Genomic DNA, 24,331 nt, shown 5'->3' on the forward strand with positions numbered 1-24,331 from the left:
AATTACTAATAATAATAATAATCATTATTATTATTAGTAGTAGTAATTATGATGATGATAATAATAATGATTATTATTAGTACTAGTAATTATTATGATTATGATTATTATTATGACACTAATAATAATAATAATAATTACTACTAATAAGAATGATTATTATTAGTAGTAGTAGTAATCATTATTAGTCGTTGTAGTAATAATAATAATAATAATGAGTACTAATAATTATTATTATTGTTAATAATAATAATTACCACTACTAATGATAATTAATAATGATTTGATAATAATGATGAAATTATCATATTAGTAATTACTATTATTAGTAATAATAATAATAATAATAATATTCTTACTCTTCTTATTCTTCTAATTATTATATAAAGGTGGACTGATTTATTGTAAGGCACGTGTGACAGTTTTGATCCATAACAAAATCTGAATCACAAAATTTGAAAAATGAAGAACAAATTTCTAAATTAAATATTGAATATTTCCATATCTATATACTACTGTATTTCAGCTTTAGCATCTCCTGGTGCTGGCATGCTTGGGTTCCCTACACCAGCCACCCCATCTCCTGCCATGTCTCTCAGCACTACCCCAACCAAGACTATTCTGCAGACTCCTCCTCCTCCTCCTCCACCTCCTCCTCCTCCTCCTCCTGTTCCCTCCACACCTTTGGCAGCAGTAAATAACACAGAGCAGCAAGGGAAGGACTCCGAGAGTAAAAAACCAGGAGACAAGCCACCTCAGATGAAGACGAAGGGCGGCGAGAATGACAGCGCCTCGCGACCCGAGACCCCCAGCATGGCCAAGAAGAGGGACAAACCGGCTGCAGGGAAACCGGGAAGCGAGCCCCCGCTGGACACGGCGAAGCTGCAAGCGCTTCAGAACGCTCTAGCCGCGGGGGATCCCAGCTCCCTTTTCGGGGGCCAGTTCCTTCCGTACTTCCTTCCCGGGTTCCCGAACTGCTTCTCACCACAGCTTCCCAGAGGCGTCCAACCGGGCGGCTATTTCCCGCCGCTTTGCGGCATGGAGAACCTGTTCCCGTACGGACCGGCGGCCGTACCGCAAGCTGCGATGGCCGCCGGTTTGTCGCCGACGGCGATTCTGCAGCAGTACCAGCAGTACCAGCAGTCCGTTCAGGACTCCCTGCAGAAGCAGCAGAAGCAACTGGAGCAGCAACAGAAGCAACTCAAGCAGCAGCAACCAAACCCTGCGAAACCGCCGCAGAGCGTCAAGAGCACCAATTCCAACTTCAAACCAAAAGAAGCTAACGATGCTAAGGACGACAACAAAACGGGCTCTTCAACAGAAAGCACAAACGAAGAACCGAAACCAGATACCAAAAGTAGCAAAGATTTCCCCGATGCTTTTATCGTCCCGTCCATCAAGCACGAATTTATATGCAGGAAGTGCCAGATGATATTCCCTGACGAAGACTCGGTTCTACGTCACCAGAAGTCCCAGTGTTACTTTGGACACGCTTTCAGCGAGCCGCAAGAAACGGTGCTTCGGAAAGCGGTGAGCAACTACACGTGCGTCGCCTGCAACGTGGTCGTCAACGGCAACGAAGCACTTGGCCAACACCTTCAGTCGAGCTTGCACAAAGAGAAAACAATCAAACAAGCAATGAGAAATGCCAAAGAGCATACTAGATTATTACCTCACTCCGTCTGCCCCCCGAATCCTAACGCCACATCTACCTCGCAGTCTGCAGCTCCTTCGAATAACACCTTTCCCCATCTGTCTCGCTTGTCCATGAAGTCCTGGCCTAACGTTCTGTTCCAGGCCACCACCACAACCGCCACCAACGCCAATGCCGCCAACGCCACCGCCAACGCCACAGCCACCACAGCCCAAAAAGCTGCTTCTTCCTCTTCCCCGTCTGCGTCCCCGCCTCCCCCGTTATCCTCGCCGTCAACGGTTACCTCAACTTCCTGCAGCACCTCAGGGGTTCCAACTTCGCTACCCGCCGAGAGTTGTTCGGATGAGTCTGACAATGAGCTAAGCCAGAAGCTGAACGAATTAGATAACGCGTTGGACGTCAAGTCGAAAACGGCCTCCGGTCTCGACGCCGGCTTCAGTAGTATCAGAATGGATATGTTCAGTGTCTAGGAGTGACTTGGTTAAAGGATCCCTTGCTTAAAAGACAAAAATAAGACTTTTATAAATAAAAACTGCAGTTCCAAAGTTTCTCTTAACCCAAAAAAAAAAAAAAAAAAATATCCAGTACCAAATGATTGACTCAGGATTGTTTTTCCCATATTGATATGCTGGCAAGATTGATTTTTTTTTTGTTATGGACAGAACTGTTGCAGATGCTTGACTGAGCTTATATTGTATACAAAAAAAAAAACATGGAGTAGGAAAACAATTCCCACAAGCTCCCCTCTGTTGGAGGGGGGGCTTGTTTTCAAGCCAAAAACTCTCATGATAGCAAATTGCACCTCAGCTGGATTGTTTTCCAAAATGCTAGCATGTACTGTATGGGATGACGATCCAGAAACCCTCAAAGAGAATCTCTCTTAGTTTTTAGATAATTCAGTAGCTTTAAATTCTCAGGTCAGAACATAACATTTCTCATTTGTTTGAAAAAGCAGCAAGCCCCGGGTTCCACGTGGCTGATAACCAAAACATGTCGAGCTTTATCGGACGCATTTCCTTGGTGTGTATAGAGTACCAAGAGACAATATAACTGTTACAATGGACGATGTGCATATCCTTTTGAGTTGACAGTATGAGGGAATTCAGAATGGTGTATGATGATGATGATGATGATGATGATGATGATGACCCCCGTCCCCCTAACTTCCCAACGTGTTTGCCAGTTTGTATTACAACATGCCGCCCCCCGCCCCCGGCCCCTAGAACCCGTCCCCGGCCCCCCGGCCACCGCCCCCGGCACCCAGCCCCTGTCCCCTGCCACCCGGACCCTGGACCCCGGCCCCCGGATCCTGTCCCCGGCCCCCAGCCCCCGGGCCCCATTACTTTTTTTTTTTTTTTTTTTTTTCCTCCCTTGTATACAAATAATCTGTGCCAACCTTCTCACTCGTACCTTTTTTCTCAAGAGGTAATAACTCTAGTTTTATAGACTCTACCATCATGTGAATAGAACTTTTCTTTGGTGAATTTGCTGTACTCTTACGGTACCTGCTCGTGTCTGGACTCTAGTGCACTTATTTTTATCATTTAAGTAGGCCATCTTGTTTAATTTAATAGAGATTTTCTGTTTATGTGCGTGCGTGTGTGCGTGCGTGCGCGTGTGTTTTTAATTATTATTTGTGTCAGCAGCATATCGGTCCATACGTGTTACAGGATTGATGCCTAACAACCTATTTAACAATTGGTGCATCCATGAAAGCAGTACTGTATACTTGAAACTGTTAAGGTACAAGTTCAAGACAAAGAATGATTATTTTTGTTTGCTGCTTTTTTTTTGGTTTTGGAAAGAAAGAAAAAAATACCACACGTACAAAAAAAAAATACAAAAAAACACAAAACATTTGTGTTGTATTTTTAACAATTTCATGTACTTGTAGGACTGAAAAAAAAAAACAGTGTTACACCCGTGCCAGCGGGCACACGAGTGGACGTCCTCCCGTTCATCCTCCCCCCGGGGGCACTTGGTGATGATGTGCAGTTACGGAATTTTCAACATTGCAAAGTATTACCTTACAAAAGTTTTGCTGCTACTGTGTCATTTGTATTTTTGCCTGCCATCATTTCTCCGAAAAACCGAATACTGATCCATTATTTTTTATCCGCTTTTGCAATTATTATTATTATTTTTTTTTAAATGCTGTGGAACTAAGAATGTGAACGCTGTCAAAGGGTTTTATTGTTATTGTTTTTTTTTTTTTTTTTTTTTTAAAGAATCACTTCCTAGTTTGAAAACCAATGTGATTCATTCCAAAGTAACAGAAGGCTATTTGTATGAACGCAAAAAAAAAAAAAAAAAAAAAGGCTGGTGAACAAAGAAAGCAAAGCTGTTGTACATATTCGTAGTTGGCTGTGCATGGTACAAATTTATTAATATGAAGAAATGCAAAAATGTATTGCTTTTTTTTTTTGGTATTTCCTATTCTGAGATGAGCAAGTAGCATGTAATGCAACTGTTTGACAGGTTAAATCAAATCATGCTTCGTTATTGTTTCAAACAATGACATCAAGTTACATTTCCTCTTATGTTTTATCATTGTAAAGCTTTTTTTTCGTTTTTTTGTTTGTTTGTTTGTCCGCCCCATTCCCACTTTTCCCAAAGCCAATTTCCTATGTGAGCTCCTTATTTTTGAGCAGTTACTTTAAATCCTGAAGACACTTTTCGATTGTTTTTTTTTTTTCCTAAGAGACATTCTGGCCTCCCAAGGTGCAATTCTGCCATTGTACAAACACAAAGCGACTGTCCTGATTCCAAAGCCGCCCCCCCCCCTCTCAAAAAAAAAAAAAAAAAAAAATCCCACCCCTTACTCCGATTCTGTGGCTCAGCATTTTAAGACTGAACTTTGCGTGCTCGGATGCTAAGTGTCACAGACAGGATGACGATCTCCGTCACCCCCACCACCCCGACCCCGACCCCCCCCCAATGCCGAGGACTGGTAAAAAGCTAACAAACCAACAAAAACAACGGATGGTCCAACAGCAACTGTACATATTTCTTGCAACTGCACAGCAGCCAAAAATGACAAAAAAGAACTTTAACAAAAAAAAAAAAAAAATACAAAAAAAAACACACACACAAAAAAAAATAAAAAAATGGATGGATTGTGTCATGTTGATGAGGACTGCCTTCAAAAGGTCGAAAAACTTGGAAATTGTTCTTCTGGATGTCAAAGGGATTTTCATGGCGCAATCATATCCTATTCAATATGTACTCTTCAACATCTGGGTTACATAGGAAATGCACCCTGAGGTTTTATTAAGAAGAAGCCCCTACGGCTAAAACTTTAAATAAACTAAACCAAAAATGTTATTGATGTTTTATATATAGAGAGTAGTCGCATTAGTTTTTTGTTACTGTACTGTTTGAGGTCTCAACTGTACCGTATCACGGTAATAACATGGTTTTGGAACCTTTTTTTTTTTGTTTTTGTTTTTGTTTTTTTTTTTGGGTTGTTTTGTTTTTTTTTTTTTAATTTGTCACAGACCTGTTGTCATAGTTGAAATGACGTTTATTGTAGATGGTATTTGAACAACTTCTGGAAATAGTTCATCAAGTATGTTTGTTGCTCATTGTTGTGATACATTAAAAACTGTATCTGCAAACCAGCTACGTCTCCCGGGATTTCTTAATTTACGCATTTAAAAATTACACTTTTGTTGAAATAGTTGGGTTTTGGTTTGAACAGTTTGGATTAAATGTATTTATTTATCGTATATTATTATTTTTTTTAAATGCAATTTATTTTGACTTATGCAATATTTTTTATTATTTTGAATATTATTTTGAATAATTCCTTTAAACAGTTATTTTCATATTTATTAATTAATTCATTTTATTTTTATTTATTTTATATTTATTTTATTTTTATTTATTTTATTTTTATTTATTTTACAACACTGAGTAATTACGATGCCATTAATATCACTTAGACTTCAATAATAAAATAAATGTTATTGTATTCTTACATTATTAGTTAATTATTACAATATTACATTTTTTTCGTATTTAAAAAAGTCTTAATACTAATTAATATTCATGAAGTAATGTTAGTATAATAATGGTGCAACTGTAAGACCATTATAAAATATAATAATAATAATAATAACATTATAAAATAATTGTAAAAAAAAAGTAAAAAAATATCTAAGTAATAACAATATGAGTATAATATAAAACAAAAAATGTGTCATTTTTAAAACATTAAAATATATTAAAATGAAAAACATTTGTATAATAAATAATTTAATTTTAGAAATATTTAACATTTATTTAACATTTAACATTTTGGAGAAACTACATTTATTGTTTTATTTTATAATAATTAAATATATATATTTTAAATTTAATTTATTTTTAACATTTTCAAATATTTTAAATAATTTTACGTCATTTTTACTTTATTTTGTCAATATTTTTAATTTGTTGAATATTTTTTTTATTATTTTTTTTCATTCATCAAAGTTTATGATGTGTTTCAATACATGATACACATATTTTATTAATAGGAATATTCTATCATGAGGGAGAAACTACGGTACTTTAATAAATGCATTTTCGTATGTGTACAAATATTCTAGTACATTTTTTCAAAATACTATCTGAAACGTATGTAGAGATGCTAAAATACTGCGATAAAACATTGTAGTGACATAAGGCGATAATCCAGTGAAGATCATAAAGCCAAAGAAGAAGAAGAAGAAGAAGAAGAAGAAGAAGAAGAAGAGTGACTTGACTTGACGGAAGGTCATCCAACACTCTCACATTAAAAATAGCTCCTGTGAAGCGGCCTCTCTCTCTCTCTCTCTCTCTCTCTCTCTCTCTCTCGCCACACAATACGCCGCACCCCGCCTTCAAAACGTGTCCGCCACCCGTGTCAGGGTCACGGCGAGAGCCGACATTCACAAGTCGTTACATCCAACCTAATGAAATTTCACAAGGGCGGCAAAAAAAAAAAAAAAAAAAAAAAAAAATGGACGTGGATCTTTTCACTCAGGCAAGAATAGCTAGTGGCTTTTATTGTTTGGCTGTACGGCGACGGCGACGGCGGCCATGATGGCGTAGAAACCTTAAAAACTGATTTTTTTTTTGCCCCCCTTCTGACTTCACTCGTCGCCCTTGACAAATGTGCTCGCCTCACAGCGGGCAAGCGTTCTGCTGAATGGTCCTTTCCCGTTGCCCACCCTTCAAGTGGAAGCGGTTGCCAAGCTAGACCCCCCCTGCCCCCCCCCCTTCCTGCTATATTATGGGATTGAATTGCATTTGACCTTTGTGGAGAACAATGGGGCTTGAAGGCCTTTCAGTGTTCCTGGCCTTCTCGGTCGCCTCAAGGAAGGACCCCCTTTTTTGCACTTTCATTCACACAGTATGATCCTGCATTAGATGCGGGGGTGCGCCGTATATACAGCACTGTACTCGCATATAGGACGGAAGAAAGAAAAAAAAACCAGCCACATTGAATGCACCGGTAGCTTGCACAAACAAGGATACTAACAGGATCGAACCAGCGCTTCTAGTGAAGAACATCCGATTGCCCCAATGCTATAGTCGTCATGTGTATAGTACATCAACACCAAGTACCCCCCCCCACCCCCCCCCAAAAAAAAACCTAATTGATGTTCAGAACCAAAACCTTCTCTCATTAATTGCAGTTGTTTGCATCAACAAACCAAGAATGTTGACACCCTAACGTCCAAAATGCGGCCCCGGGGGCCATTTGTAGCCCGTGTTTTTTTTTTTTTGGTCCGTGGCACATTGTAAAAATTTAATTTAACAAGAAAACTTAGCAAAAATAGCAAAAGTGAAAGAATGTTTTATAGTTTTTTTTTTAGCTGTTTTAGTTGGGAACTGATATTTACCTGAAACTTACCTATGTATGTTCTATACATGATTAATAAAGAACGGAACCTAATTTTTCTTTTGGTACGTTCCATGTTTATGTTTATCGCCATTGACAGTTCAGTCCAAATCATATACGGAAAATGGCCGGTACGGAAAGGATGGGAATGAGTTAAGGGAATAACGTCATCTAACAGGAAAAAAAACGAGAATGAAGTGGAAATATTAAAGATTTCAATTAAGTGGTGAGAAAAGTTATCTGAGGAGAAATATTATGGAAATTGTCACAATTTCATAAGAACATTACAAGAAATTTAGAAATTAAAAAAAAATTTTAAAAACAGCAAAAAAATTTTAAAAAAAGCTGTAATTTTATGAGAAAAAAGTCAAAATATTCAAAGAAAAAAGTAGTATTCTAATGAAAAAAAAACAAATTTTATGAGAATATCCATCTATCCACTAAAAGCATTCATTCATTCATTGAGGCGCTCCAATGACGTCAGCCTCCCTCTGTGCTCCGGAGTAAATGCATTATATAGGAAGTGTATACAGTACACCTGACTTCTTAGCATATCTATGTGTTTCTGTACAAAATATTAATCAATTTTTTCATTGGAAAATGTTCCAGTTTACAGCACTAAGCATTGTGGGTAATGTAGTACAAATACAGACTTAATCCATGCATCAAAATGATCAAATGTACAGGTACTAAGCACTAATAAATGATAATAATAATTCAAAAATAGCTCGGATGTAGCCTTTAGCCTGGTCGTCAGTCTTGTAAAATGTTTTTTTTAATAAAAAAATTATTATTTTTTAAATAAATCGCAAATTGAGGCCCCCGTAATTGAATGTCAGTGCTTTGCACTGTAAAAAAAATGGCATATTTCTGCTCTCAATGCATGATAAAGGATTTACTGTAAACTCTAAATGACAAAAAAGCCAAATTTTATGAAAATATCCATCCATCCAATAAGAGCATTCATTCATTCAAATTTTTAAAAAATATAAAAAATTAAAAAACAGCAAAAATACTTTAAAAAAAACAGCTGTAATTTTATAATAAAGTCAAAATATTCTAAGAAAAAAGTAGTATTCTAACAAAAAAAGCCAAATTTTATGAGAATATCCATCCATCCACTAAAAGCATTCATTCATTCATTGAGGTGCTCCAATGACGTCAGCCTCCCTCTGTGCTCCGGAGTAAATAATACATTATATAGTAAGTATATACAGTAAACATGACTTCTTAGCATATCTACGTGTTTTTGTACAAAAAAATTATAAATTTTTTAATTGGAAAACATTGAACAACATTCCAGTCTACAACACTAAGCATTGTGGGTAATGTAGTACAAATACAGACTTAATCCATGCATTGAAATGATCAAATGTATAGGTACTCAGCACTAATAAATGATGATAATAATTAAAAAATAGCTCAGATGTAGCCTTTAGCCTGGTCGTCAGTCTTGTAAAATGTTTTATAATTTTTTTTTTTAATAAAATGCAAATTGAGGCCCCGTAATTGAATGTCAGTGCTCCGTAAAAGGCATATTTTTGCTCCCAATACATGATAAAGGGTTTACTGTAAACTCTAAATGCCATTTTTTTTGTTGTGTTTTTTTTTGGGGGGGGGGATTCGGTATTCTAACGAAAAAAAGCAAAATTTTATGAGAATATCCATCCATCCACTAAAAGCATTCATTCATTCATTCATTGAGGTGCTCCAATGACGTCAGCCTCCCTCTGTGCTCCGGAGTAAATAATACATTATATAGTAAGTATATACAGTACATGACTTGTGTTTCTGTACAAAACATCAATACATTTTTTCATTGGAAAACATTCCAGTCTACAACACTAAGCATTGTGGGTAATGTAGTACAAATACAGGCTTAATCCATGTATTGAAATGATCAAATGTATCAGTACTGGTAATAGATAATGATAATAATAATACAAAAATAGCTCAGATGTAGCCTTTAGCCTGGTCGTCAGTCTCGTAAAATATTTTTTTTAATAAAAAAATTTTTTTTTTTTTAAATAAATCGCAAATTGAGGCCCATAGTTGAATGTCAGTGCTGTAAATGTCGTTTTTTTTTTTATGTTTTTTTTTTTTTATTCAGCGATCCATCCATCACTCACGACCATTAGGTTCCACCCTCAGTGCCCGGTGCTCTCTCCATGATACAGTACAGAGTCTGATCTGGCTCTGAATAGCCTGCAGCCAATGGATTTTCTCTGGATAATACAATGTTTGGGACAGAGAGACAGGGATTAGTCCAGACGGATACATCCAGCACCCCCCCCCCCCCCCCCCCCCACACACACACGGCCAATCTAATTAGACTGGAATCAGTTTAAGATGAAAGCAAGCCCTAGCATCACCGCACTAAATACTGGAATTAGTATTCCCCGCATGGGAATTTAATGACGGAGACGGAAAATCCAATCACATTTACTCTCAGTTCAGCCCATCGCGCGTCGGGGCTTGGACAGAAGCAAAGAACAACAAGGCTGATTTGCCTGTCAATAGATATTGACCGTATTCGCCATCTGAGGCCATTTGTGTATTGGCGTTGCGATGTTGTCACGACTTAACGAGGATAAACAGCTCATCATCACATATTTACACAGTCGCTTTCTCATGCACACCTTTGCTACAGTCCACACAATCGGCTGGAATAAAGAAAAAAAATAGTACTCCTAAGAGTCTTAATTTTGAGTATTTGGGTTTTAACATCATTAGAGACCTCTAGACATGACATAACACCCCTATAGTCAACTTTACACTCATATTACTCAATATAGTCGACATAATAACTGTACATAAGACTTCCAGTGCTATGGGTGTCAAGTCGGGGCCAGACAGGAAGTGACGTCAGAGGGTTCAGAGTTGAGTTTTAGCTAGGCTCCAACAGTAGACCGTGCCTGTTGTGTCTTGCTCACTATATTGACAGTTACTATGGTACCCATTATGTCATAGTATGGTCATATCACCTAGTACTTCCGTAGGTGACTAAACTAAACTAAAATAAAATAAAAATTAATACAATTAAATAAAACTAAATAAAACTAAATAAAATAAAACTAAATAAAATAAAACTAAGTTAGATAAAACTAAATAAAATAAAATAAGTTTGTTAACACAACACAACAAAACACTTAAACTATATTCGGAAAGCAGGAAGTGAACAAATGCAACAGTTACTAATTGTAAAAAAAAATTAAAAATTTAAAAAACATATAGTATATAAAAATACCTTAAATTATATTAGGAAAGCAGGAAGTGAACAAATGTAACAGTTTGCTTTGCTTTGCTTCTTCCTACTCCTTTCGTACATGTGGAACTGTGAACTGATTATGTGATGCATTCAATTGTAATCTGATGCATGTTCAAATGAAATAAAACCATTACCAAGTGTGTTGGTCTGGTGCTTGTGTGTCTCACCCAACATTACAGTAACATTACTGACACCTAGTGACAGTGGAGTGTACTACATATCGCCAAGTCATTGAACGCATCTTCTGAATGCCTTATGTTTGTGTTTTACTTAATGTCGCCATTTTTATGGTGAGCAATGATTCATTTAGGGAACGTAAAATTCTTAAAATGCATATTTTTTTAACAATTTTTAAAAGAAAAATTTATTCACGAGGGTCGCGGGGGTGCTGGAGCCTATCCTAGCTGTCTTCGGGCGAGAGGCGGGGTACACCCTGGACTGGTCGCCAGCCAATCACAGGGCACATATAGACAAACAACCATTCACACTCACATTCATACCTATGGACAATTTGGAGTCGCTAATTAACCTAGCATGTTTTGGGAATGTGAGAGGAAACCGGAGTACCCGGAGAAAACCCACGCATGCACGGGGAGAACATGCAAACTGCGCGCTAACCACTCAACCGCCGTGCAACCAAGTACAATTTATGAATTAATATATTTTTGAATGTGGGAACATGCCTATAAAAATGTTTTTACTTGGTTTTAGTGCTTCTTTTTAATACATAAACATACCCGGTGCATTATTTGGTTAGAAGGGACTTTTGTGCACGATTTTTTGTTCTAAGAGTGAAGTTTGTTGCTAATTATCGTATCGAAAAGCTTCTGATAGTTTTGTACACTTTGAGGCCACATCCAAAGAACCGAACCTCGTTTGCAGCTCCTATCCACACAAAGCATTTCCAGTGTCTTATTATCAGTAACCCCCCCCCCCCCCCCCACCACCTCCCTTTCCCCCACACTTGAGTCTATTTTAAACCCACCAAAATGTAAAACCTCTTCCAGCATCGGGATGGTGATTAACAGCAGAGATCATAAATAACTCCAAGCACCACCTGGGTTGCATCTAACACACAAACATGGACTCCTCCACCTGCAATCCATCCAGCGCTTTTACACATGAGGAATCAGGAAGCCCCCTGTGCACACGTGCACGACACCAAACCGCGTTATTATTTATGGCCTGACTATTTGGGCGTGTGCACCCAACATGCAATCCGTGGGGTTGCTGCTAAATAGGTTCATTGTCACTTTCTTTCTGTTTTTTATGGTTCCTAGTAAAATAATACACAACAGTACATAAGTAATGTCATTGTAAAACAATATACTATTCAATATTTATATTATATATATTTTTAATTTATATATTATTTTTCTATATATATATATATATATAATAATGCTATGATAGTAATTTTAAATAATCCTAATTACAAAAATACTATATTAATTTTTTCCCTTACTATACCTGTTATTTATATTTTTGTTATATATCCAAAACTAAATTTTATATAGAATTTTACAATGACTGTAAGGTTTTCTTGTTATTTATTTCATAATAAAACCAAAATAATTAATTTTAATCACTACAGTACTTTCCTAACACTTAAAATAATGAAGAAATAAAATTAAAAAAAATATTTTAATTGACTTTGTTTTGGTTTTCGATTTTAGTTCACATATTATTATTATTAATATAACATTTATATAATACTACTAATAAAATAATACTATACTCATATATGCACACCTAAAATTATTTTACATGCAATTTTTAATTTTTAAGGTATTTTAAAAAATTAATAACTCAATAAAAAATATATTTTTATTAAATTTATTCACATATTTTGTTTTATTATTTTTTTAATTAAATTTGAAAATTACAACTGTTTGGGTAGTCATAATTATTATTATTATACATTTTTTAACTTTTGTTTGTTTTTGGTTCAGTTAAGTTATTGATATCTACAACTAATAAAACAATACTATATACATTTTTTTCCCCTTCCTGTACTTGTTATTTTTATACATATCAAATATATATTTTGAAATAATAAATGAACATTTGTTTTGTTTACTATTTTAAATCCGTTTTTGGTTTGTCTTGTTTTCTAAATGTTAGCTAAAAAACTTCAAAAATGTAAAAAGACCAAAAAAAATGTGACCAATTTTAAATAAAATGATGACATATAAATTATGAACATGATTTTCTATAACTAATGCATGTTCTTTAAAGATAATACATATTTAGGCATAGGCGAGAACTTGTCTGCGCACTTCCTGAGTCAGCAGATGCGACTAGCGAGTACATTTTGTCCCTGAACATCTCTATTTTTTAGCCTGTGTTGTTGACTTTTGCAACATTTCATTTGTGAAGCACGAAAGGCGAGACGAGCGCAGCGTCATTCTTGTGCGTCGTGCATGAAAAGTTGCAATCACTGCTGGTATTTCTCTACAAGGCACAAAGCCGACTAGCGCGTATTTTCAAGTGAAAGGCGGGGAAAGGAGGTGCGAGAGGAGGCCCGTGAGGAGTAAACGGAGACAGACGGGCCAACAGACTGAGTGACAGAGAGAGGAAGAAAGAAAGAAAGTGAGGCGCTACGCACGGCAAAAAAAATGAGCAAGCGATAGAAGAAGAAGAAGAAGAGGGGCGACCTGAGAGGAATCAAACGTGGGCTTCGTGCAGCAGAGCTATGTCGACAAATGAGCGGCTGCCCGCTGGGACTTCCCCGCCAGATCGTTTGTGCCGTTTCCCAACGTGTTGTGAGGAGCGCCACGGCAGTCCCACATGGGGGGGGGGTGGAATTGGGGGGGGGGCGCGAAAGACGTCAAGATGGGATTGCTTAAGACACATGAAACAAGGTGTTTTTCTTGATGCCATCTCCAGCGGACAAAAGCCTGATTTCCTGTTTTGCCTGCGACACAAAGGATGTTGTGTAGTTCGCAGTTTGTTGTTGTTGTTTTTGATTGTCGGCGCTGTAAATAACTAAACACACAAGACGGCGAGAAGCGGCGGCGGCGGCGCTGAGGTTTACGAGTGTAAAATACGTGCCGCATTTCCCTACACCTGTTTACAAAGTCAGTCAGTACTCACTCATACTGTATGAAGACCAGATAGGACTTTAGTCACTCCCGAGGAACAAAGTAAAAAATAAGCAATTACGTACCAACAGTAAAATATGGTGGTGGTAGTGTGATGGTCTGGGGTTGTTTTGCTGATTCAGGACCTGGAAGACTCGCTGTAATAAACTAAATTTCAAGACTGGACGAACAAAAAACTGGCAATACGGAGTTATTCCAACAAATGAAAGAAAAACACAGGGGAAGTAAAACATGGTGGTGGTAGTGTGATGGTCTGGGGTTGTTTTGCTGATTCGGCACATGGAAGACTCGCTGTAATAAACTAAATTTCAAGACTGGATGAATGAAAAACTGGCAATTCCAACAAGTGAAAGAAAAACTCGAGGAAGTCGGTATCAAGTGATGTTGATGTTTACGTTTTACTGGGCATGCCCCATTGACTATTCTGTTTGATTATAGAGGCGCATGTAGACAAGAGATTGGAATATTCCTTTACATGGATACCATTGTTTTCAGAAGGGTCATTCGGAATGAGAAAAACAGTAAATAGTAAAATATAGTGGTGGTAGTGTGATGTTTTGGGGTTGTTTTGCTGCTTCAGGACCTGGAAGACTCGCTGTAATAAATGGAACCATGAATATCCGGCCATTCGGAATGAGAAAAACAGTAAAATATGGTGGTGGTAGTGTGATGGTCTGGGGTTGTTTTGCCGATTCAGGACATGGAAGACTCACTGTAATAAATTGGAACCATGAATATCCGGCCATTCGGAATGAGAAAAACAGTAAAATATGGTGGTGGTAGTGTGATGGTCTGGGGTTGTTTTGCTGATTCAGGACATGGAAGACTCGCTGTAATAAATAGAACCATGAATGTCCGGCCATTTGGAATGAGAATAACAGTAAACAGTAAAATATGGTGGTGGTAGTTTGATGGTCTCAGGTTGTTTTGCTGATTCAGGACATGCTGTAATAAATAGAACCATAAATATCCGATCATCTATTGGTGACTTCAAGCTGAAAGCAACTTGGGTTCTGCAACAGGACCATGATCCAAAACACACCAGCAAGTCCACTTCCGAAACTTCCGGATCTGGATCCTATTGAAATGCTTTGGCATATATTCACCGTCTAAAAACGTTGCGTTTAGTTGTCTCGGTCACATGCAACATTGTGTTTATGTAGCTGTGCCTGATTTGCTAGCCATACAAGTCATTTGTTCCTAAAAGCAATAACTGTTTTCCCCAGTAATCTACATGCCTGAGCAAAATGGAGGACGAGCGCCGACGGAGCTTTATGCCTCAAAACCGTAATTCATTGTCGGGAGCGCTACAATCTAGATTACATCTCTGCATCTTAAAAGTGTAGTTTCCCATAAACAGCAATCTAGAGCTCATAAAAATTCACTCTGCTTCAGCATAAACACTCCCCTTGTCCTCTCACCCTTGCATTTGTTTGCTAGCGTGTGTGTGTGCGTGCATACATGCATTTTGTCCCGCATGGCATAAACAATCCTCTTCTCCCGTCAGGAGCACACAGAGTGATCCATCAGTTTCTCCACGGAAAACCAATTTCACTGGAGATGTTCCGTTTTTTTTTTTTTTTTTTTTTTCTTAACCATCATACACACACACACACATGGAAAAAGGAAATGAAAGTGAAAGAAGACGGACACATGAAGGTAAATTGAAAAGGAAAGATAGTCGGGAATAGGAGAAAAATAAGAATGACTGCTATGCCTTGTTTAATAGGACGCCGTTATTCGCTGTCTCATCAGTTCAATATGGCCGCCCTCAAATGTTCGTCGGTTGAGAGTTGATGCATTACGATTGCGGAATAATGTTGAAACAACTCGTAAAAATAATATATTTATATTTCTTATGGGATTCTGTACAAAAATATTCACCTACCTGGGATGTTTTAGTATTTTATTGCTGTATGGTTGCTAGTTCGATCCTCGATCCCTTGCTGTTGTCTTATGTAAAAGTCAACAATCACTCTGTATTTTTAAGTTGCAATATTTCAAATTCCGTGAAAAAAAATTCCACAATTTTCCTAAATTCAAAATTCAGGAATTTGGGTAAATTATTTTTCCGGACCATACCACGATAGCTGAATTTCCAGGAAGTAGTATTCCTTATGTAGGAATGTAATATTGTTGTCGTTAATACATAGAAAACTTGTTTATGACCTTCTATGTGCATTTTTTTACTATTATTAGAGCACCGTAGGCATGATATAACACCCCTATAGTAACCTTTACCCTCCATTTACTCAATGTAGTTGACATAATGATATACAGTAAGATGTTAGATAGATAGAAAAACATAAGCGACTAGCATGTGAGCATTGACGGTATACTTCCTGGCGGCTATTGTATACTGACCCCTATAGACCAGTATAGAATACTACATCACTGCAATTGCAATTTATTTAGCACCCCCTACTGGTGGACAAACATTTACCATTATTGTAGCGTTCCGCTTCTTGGCACAGTAGAGAGGATGTTTCCACAACTGTTAAGTTGCTAGTTCGATCCTCAATCCCTCAGGATCAGGAAAAAAAATAATAATAATATTTAATATTTTTTGTGTGTCGTTTTATACATTGAAATTTTAAATTTCGCCCCCTGTTTGTGGAAATAAATTTTCCATTTAATATTATATAAGACATCGGGCTTATTCTGTGCAGGGTGGCACGGTTCAGGTTGCTGATTCGATCCTCATAGACTCCAGCACATTTCTAGTATATTTCTATATACATTGTACAGTTCTGATCAGCATTAATATGCAATTTTTACTGGAATTGTTTCATCAAGTATGTCATTTGGAGTTTTTGACAATAATCGTTCCTTTAGCGTGAAAGAAGCGTTTTTGTGCTAATTCCAAATAATTATATCAAATATTATTTAAAAAAGTAAAAAAAATAATAGTTATGATTACCCAAACAGTTCTAATTTAATTATGAAATTTAATTAAAAAATATACAAACAAAATAATACATGAATAAATTCAATAAAAATAAATTTATTGCTAGTTGCTAGTTCGATCCTCGATCCCTCAACTGCAGATATTTCAACATTTATTCTGAATTTTTACTTTCCAACATTTTAAATTCAGTCGTTTTAATCAGCTCATTCAGGAAATGTGGGTTATCAGGACTTAAGAAAAAAATTAAATAAAAATATTTAATATTTTCTGTGTGTTTTATACAAAATTTCCAATTTGACTGGAATTGTTTCATCAAGTATGTCATTTGGAGTTTTTGACAATAATCGTTCCTTTAGCGTGAAAGAAGCTTTTTTGTGCTAATTCCAAATAATTATATCAAATATTATTTAAAAAAGTAAAAAAAATAATAGTTTTGATTACCCAAACAGTTCTAATTTAATTATGAAATTTAATAAAAAAATATACAAACAAAATAATGCATGAATAAATTCAATAAAAATAAATTTATTGCTACTTGCTAGTTCGATCCTCGATCCCTCAACTGCAGACATTTCAACATTTATTCTGAATTTTTACTTTCCAACATTTTAAATTCAGTCGTTTTAATCAGCTCATTCAGGAAATGTGGGTTATCAGGACTTAAGAAAAAAATTAAATAAAAATATTTAATATTTTCTGTGTGTTTTATACAAAATTTCCAATTTGACTGGAATTGTTTCATCAAGTATGTCATTTGGAGTTTTTGACAATAATCGTTCCTTTAGCGTGAAAGAAGCTTTTTTGTGCTAATTCCAAATAATTACATCAAATTTTGTTTCAATTTCTGTTGTTCACATGCAAAAGTCCAAAATATATTGCATGCATCAAAAGCGCGTGCATTGCAAGGTTAATGGACATAACATAAAAACAAGGCGAGAGTGGCATTTAATTTTTTTTTTTTTTTTTTTTTTTTCTGCTAATGACCGCCAGGCCTTCCATGTGCCATCTCAGCCTATTAGAACCCGGAGATGACTCTTCAGCATTTCTTCTTTTTTTTTTTTTTTTTTAATGCAAATTAAAAAGCATTAGGGTACATTCATTTGCGGTCTGAGGCATGTAGGCCACTTTTGGTCTGAGGGCCACTTAAGGCTGCCTTATTTCTTCAAATGACCTTGAAATCAAAGAAAGAGCATGTTTTAATGATTTAGAGGGCTCTTAAAGGCTCGACGGGAACGGCAACACGCGGCCTCATTAAAATTTTCATTTAAGCATTAAAAAAGCTTTTTGGTACAAATGTTCCTGCCAAGATGCTGAGTTGATACGCACAAGAAAGTGTAAGGATGGACGCCGTCTGCTTTAATGTTAATGCATCTCTTTTGGCCCTTCATCGGAGATTCTATAAATTGCAAGACATGCATTTGGCTGCTTTGTTGCTACTGCTTTGGACTGTGTGTGTGCGTCTGTGTGTGTGTGTGTGTGTGTGTAATAAATGATGAGCTGTGGAGCATTGTGATTTGGTGCGGGCTCCATGAATGACCTGGGGAATGCATAGTGTCTCTTTATATTTAGCTTCTATTTCTTCACCAGCTGCTCTTTTGTTGCACATGCTATTATTTCACTTTGTAAGGGCATGCATGTGTGTGTGTGTTAGACAAAAATTCCCAAAAATTCCTGCATTTTCGCTGCCAGTAATCTTAGATATTGGCTTTTCTTGCCGATATCCAGTTTTGTCATGTTCGTCACTACCGATAACAAATAATAACTCAAATAGCAAACATTATATTTTCAGATCCAGACATCCATTATTCTACGCTTATCCGGGTCCGTGTCGCGGGGGCGGCAGTCTCAGTAAGGAAGCCCAGATTTCCCGGTCCCCGGCCACCTCATCCAGCTTCACCGGGAGGACACCAAGGCGTTCCGAAGGCCAGCTGTGAGACATAATCCCTCCAGCGTGTCCTAGGTCTGCCTCAGGGCTTTTTCCCCGGCTGGGCATGCCCAGAACACCTCAGCAAAGAGGCATCCGGGATTCCATGTCCCAAGAACCAGATTTGGCCGCCGAAGACCAGGTCGCCCAGGCACCTTGCCCTTGACCGCCTTGACCCAACACACAACCGCACCGGACCGTTATGCTTGCCCCTGAAGGTGGTGGGTTGGGCCCGGCCGGGCCCCATGGGTGAAGGTCCGACCACCAGGCGCTCGCCTGCGAGCCCCTACCCCGGGCCTGACTACAGGGTGAGGACCTGAGGACCTCCAGGGTCTTCTGAATCACTCTTAAGTCTGTCCCGTCACCTCGGACTTGTTTGCCTTGGGGAGACCCTACCAGGGGCGTATAGCTCCTCGGATCACTCGGGCACTCAAACCCCTCCACCACGATAAGGTGGTGATTCAACGTAATATTATGTACCAATATTACGTATAATATATATAAAATATATATAAAATACAATACAACTAATTGACACTAATACACTATTGACAGTTACTATGGTACCCATTATGTCATAGTATGGTCATATCACCGAGTACTTTGGTATGTGAATAAGCTATACTAAACTAAACTAAAATAATAAATAAAATAGACAATAAATAAAACAAAACAAACTAAAACAAACTAAAACTAAAACAAACTAAAACTAAAACAAACTAAACTAAAACAAACTAAAACTAAAACAAACTAAATTAAACAAAAACTAAATTAAACAAAAACTAAATTAAACTAAAACAAACTAAAACAAAAACAAACTAAAACTAAATTAAACTAAAACAAAAACAAACTAAAACAAACAAAAACAAACTAAAACAAACTAAAACAAACTAAAACAAACTAAAACCAAAACAAATTAAATTAAATTAAATTAAATTAAATTAAATTAAATTAAATTAAATTAAATTAAATTAAATTAAATTAAATTAAATTAAATTAAATTAAATTAAATTAAATTAAATTAAATTAAACACAATACAACACTTAAACTATATTGAACTATAGTGAACAAATGTAACAGTTACTGATTGTAAAAGTACTAGATGGAGGGGTAGGATTTAATAAGCTTTGCTTCTTCCTACTCCTTTTAGACATGTGGAACTGTGAACTGATTATGTGATGCATTCAATTGTAATCTGATGCATGTTCAAATGAAATCAAACCATTACCATTTTTTTTTCCCTGCCTTAATCATAAAAAGTTCAATTTAAAAACAGCATTTTGTGTTCAGTTGTGTTCGACTGGAACGGCTGTTGTGTTGAAGTCAGAATAAAGTTATTAATTAAAATTCTTATTGACAGTCCTAGTGTTTACATGTGGGTTCTTTTGCACAATCACACACAAACAATATGACGTGTTATAATTTACTGCCGTTCACTACATTAGACTTTCGACAAAAATCAGGTAAAAAAAAAAAAAAAAAAAGATTAATTTTACAATAATGTTTCTAAGTGTCCTGGCGGAGCACTTGAGGGCTTTGCAAGGCGCCCATAAATGTTTATGCGGTGCTGCCGGGGTGTCGGTCTCCTCACTCTCGCCCTACGCCTTCAGCGTGGATGCATGAGGCAAATGCGCCAAATTATCGATCCCCTTACAAATGTCACATAAATGTCTTTATCAATGACATGCGATGAATAAACAGTTTCGGGGGGTGTTTTAATAAATGTCATGCGCCCTCGTCTTGAACTCTTTATAACCAAATCCCAATTAAAAGCGTCTCTTGATAAGTGAATTTTTTTCATGCAAAATACACACATGCTAGCAGCTGATACGGAATAACAGATTAAAATTTTTTTCAATACCGTTTTTTTTTTTTCATCTTTTATCAACATTGAGGCAATAACTGGAGCAGAGATGGAGCAAAATGTATTCCAGTCATATGTATGAATGAATATGATTAACAAGTCTCGGACCTTCTCAAGGGCAAAGTGCTGCGTGGGATATTGTCATTGTGGTTTGCATGCGTGCACATTTTGAAGTGCTATTATATGAATATTACATTTTTACAACTTTTTATGGATTTTTGCAGTACAATGGAAAGCGCGGGACTGCTGACCTTTTCTGTTTTTTTGGGGGCAAATAACTTGAAAAGTCATGAATGGATTTGGGTGAAATTTTCAGGAATTATCAGGAATTAACGGATTGCATTTTAGGGGTGATCTGGATCACAATCTGGATCCAGGAATTTTTTTAATGATTAGTTGACATTTTCGGGAATTGTGCATATAACCACACACACAAAAAAAAAATTGTTCCGTATACTTGCCTTCCTGGTACATTTTGTTATCATGCTAGGTGTTAGCATGCTAATGTTAACGTGTTAGCAATGCTAGCAAGATATACGCAAATGGTATGGGATGGTAAATGGTATCGCATTTATTGCTATTTTCATGGGTAGACACCTATAAAAACACAATTATCGTGCTAGATGTTAGCATGCTAATGTTAGCTTATCATGCTAGGTGTTAGCATGCTAATATTGATTTTTGCAGTACAATGGAAAGCATAGGACTGCTGACCTTTTCTGTTTTTTGGGGGGCAATTTGGTTTATTTGTTTGTATTCAAAATGACTTGAAAAGTTATGAATGGATTTGGGTGAAATTTTCAGGAATTGTCAGAAATTGCATATGAAAGAACGGATTACATTTTTGTGGGGGTGATCTGGATCCAAGAATTTTTTAAAGATTAGTTAACATTTTCCGGATTTGTGCATATAACCCCACAAACAAACAAAAAGTGGTCACACTTGTTCCGTATACTTTGCCTTCCTGGTATGTTGCGATATCATGCTAGGTGTTAGCATGCTAATGTTAATGCTAGCAAGTTACCATTTGCATACTAGCATTTTTTGCTATTTTCATGGGTAGACACAAAAAAACAAAAAACACAACTATCGCGCCAGATGTTAGCATGCTAATGTTAGCATATCATGCTAGGTGTTAGCTACAATGCTAATGTTAGCATTTTACTATGCTAACATTAGCCTTTTTATGGGTAGACACTATTATGCTAGATGTTAGCAAGCAAATGTTAACATTGCTAGGATGCTAACACGAGCAGACTAACATTTTTTAATATTAGCATAGTAGCATTTTTAGCCATTTTCAAGGGTACATTATCATGCTAGGTGTTAGCTACAATGCTAATGTTAGCATTTTACGATGCTAACATTAGCCTTTTTTATAAGAAGACACTATTATGCTAGATGTTAGCAAGCTAATGTTAACATTACTGGAATGCTAACACGAGCAGACTAACGTTTTTCGTGATTATCATCAATATGAGACTGAATGAGATGAGCGCTATCATGCTAAGTGTTAGCATGCTTATGTTAACATGTTAGGAATGCTAGCAAGCTACCATTTGCATACTAGCATTTATTGCCATTTTCATGAGTAGACACATATAAACACCACTGTCGCGGTAGATGTTAACATGATAATTTTAGCATGTTGGCAATGGTAGCAATGCTAATATTAGCTTAACCGTTTTCAAGGGTAGACACTATTATGCTAGGTGTTAACTACAATGCTAATGTTAGCATTTCACAATGCTAACATTAGCCTTTTTTATAAGTAGACACTATTATGCTAGATGTTAGCAAGCTAATGTTAACATTGCTAGAATGCTAACACAAGCAGGCTAAGGTTTTTTGTGATTTTCATCAATGAGCTGAGCGCTATCATGCTAGGTGTTAGCAATGCTAGCAAGCTACCATCTGCATACTAGCATTGATTGCTATTTTCATGGGTAGACATATAACACCAATATTGCGCTAGATGTTAGCATGATAATTTTAGCATGTTGACAATGGTAGCATGCTGACAATGGTAGCATGCTAATATTAGCATAGTAGCATTTTTAGCCCTTCTCAAGGGTACACTATCATGCTAGGTGTTAGCTACAATGCTAATGTTAGCATTTCACTATGCTAACATTAGCCTTTTTCATTAGGTAGACACTATTATACACAGGTTAACGTTTTTCGTGATTTTCATCAATATGAGACTGAATCAGCTGAGCGCTATCATGCTAGGTGTCAGCATGCTAATGTTAGCAGGTTAGCATAAGTCATTCAAAGCCTATCAATGTATGTTTTCATACATGCATACAGTGCTTTGTAGTTATACAGTAGGTGAACTAATCCACTTCACATTATTTCCAATGGAATATATTCATATATATTTATGAATATTTGTGCATTTTGCATAAGAAGTCCGTTATACTTGTTAGTGCGTGTTCCCGTGTTGAGGGAGTTGGCGATACCTGTCCGCCAAGTACAGTGTGGGGGGGGGGGGCTGCTACTATTCAAATGTAAAAAATCAGCACCTCACTACAACACGGCGCCTCAATGATCCCCTACGCCGTCCTCCGAGGCGGCCATCTTAAGATTCGCGTTTGATGGTGTGTGAATGTGCGTGTAGAGCCGAGCCGCGGCGGCGACGAATGGTGAGATGGCGTGAGGTTTGCCTGCCGTTGTGCGTGTGTGTGTGTGTGTGTGTGTGTGTGTGTGAGCAAGGCAGCGGGTGATAAATCAGAGCTAGGTAAAGGCTTTTTAATGCAGCGGACCCCCTCTCTACCCTGCCTCCATCTTCTGTCAGGGCTCAGTAAAAGATGAGAGCCCCCTGGGGAGGTGCACTCGCCCGCAGCATCGTACGGTTACACCGCAGGTCACACACACACACATATATAGAGCCGTAAACACACACACACACAGGCCTTGTGAATGGGTGAATACATGAATAACTGAATCTATTGAATGCATGAATATATAAATAAAACTTTCTGCAGGAGCCACCTTTTATTGATGAGCACCCCCCCCCATCGACCCCCCCCATCCCAAATAAATGTGTTTCCTCAAATGAATTCCTAAATGATTTATAGCCTGTGATATTGCATTCATATTGGTGGAAACTATTTGGGAAGAAAAACAGAATGCTTCATTTCTGCTCCCGAGGTCAGACGGCATCTTTGTTGTTGATGCTTTGAGTCTCGAAGCCCCCCCCTCACACACACCGCCCCCCCCCCAATGCACGTTTTCAAGGCGCCGGATATGAAAAATACGTGGAATTTGCCAACATCTGACAATACTTAGTCAGCAATATATCTCCTGTCTGATGGGAAAATGTGTTCTGAATTGCATATACGGGCCACCTTTAGTGGCATACCTTTTTTTTGATTACGCTTTGAGGGGGGGGGGGGGGGAGGACCCCCCCCACCCCCCCACACACACACAACCAGCCCACAACGTCAGGTGACAACACAGAAATTAAAAAGATAAAAAGATATAACTAAAAATTCAAATGGGTGACTCCTTTTTCTGTTATATATTAGAGCTGCAACAATTAATCAATGATTAATTGATTGTGTAATTAATCGCTAACTTTTTTTCAATTTGCTTTTTTTTTTTTTAAATGCAAATATCCTCTGAATTTCTTTTTTGAATATCCTGGATATGATAAAACAGCAAACAAAAAATGCCGGATAATTAAAATTTTAAAGAATAAATATTATAAGGAAATAGATATATAAATAAATAAAAT

At 37.1% G+C, this 24,331-nt stretch overlaps 1 protein-coding gene across 2 annotated transcripts in view; it reads left to right on the forward strand.

Moving 5' to 3' along the window:
• Nucleotides 1-5,274, forward strand: part of zfhx4 (zinc finger homeobox 4) — a 120,368-nt gene extending 115,094 nt beyond the window's left edge. For both annotated transcript variants that reach the window (XM_058059539.2, XM_058059540.2), the window contains one exon: nucleotides 527-5,274. In XM_058059539.2, the coding sequence (XP_057915522.2) occupies nucleotides 527-2,124 (1,598 nt within the window). In that variant the 3' untranslated portion in view covers nucleotides 2,125-5,274. The remainder of the gene's footprint in view (nucleotides 1-526) is intronic.
• Nucleotides 5,275-24,331: the final 19,057 nt, after the last annotated feature.

This window comes from Doryrhamphus excisus, linkage group LG5 (assembly GCF_037039965.1).
Source record: "Doryrhamphus excisus strain RoL-2023G ecotype Guam linkage group LG5, RoL_Dexc_Guam_v1.1, whole genome shotgun sequence".
NCBI classification, from domain to species: domain Eukaryota; kingdom Metazoa; phylum Chordata; class Actinopteri; order Syngnathiformes; family Syngnathidae; genus Doryrhamphus; species Doryrhamphus excisus.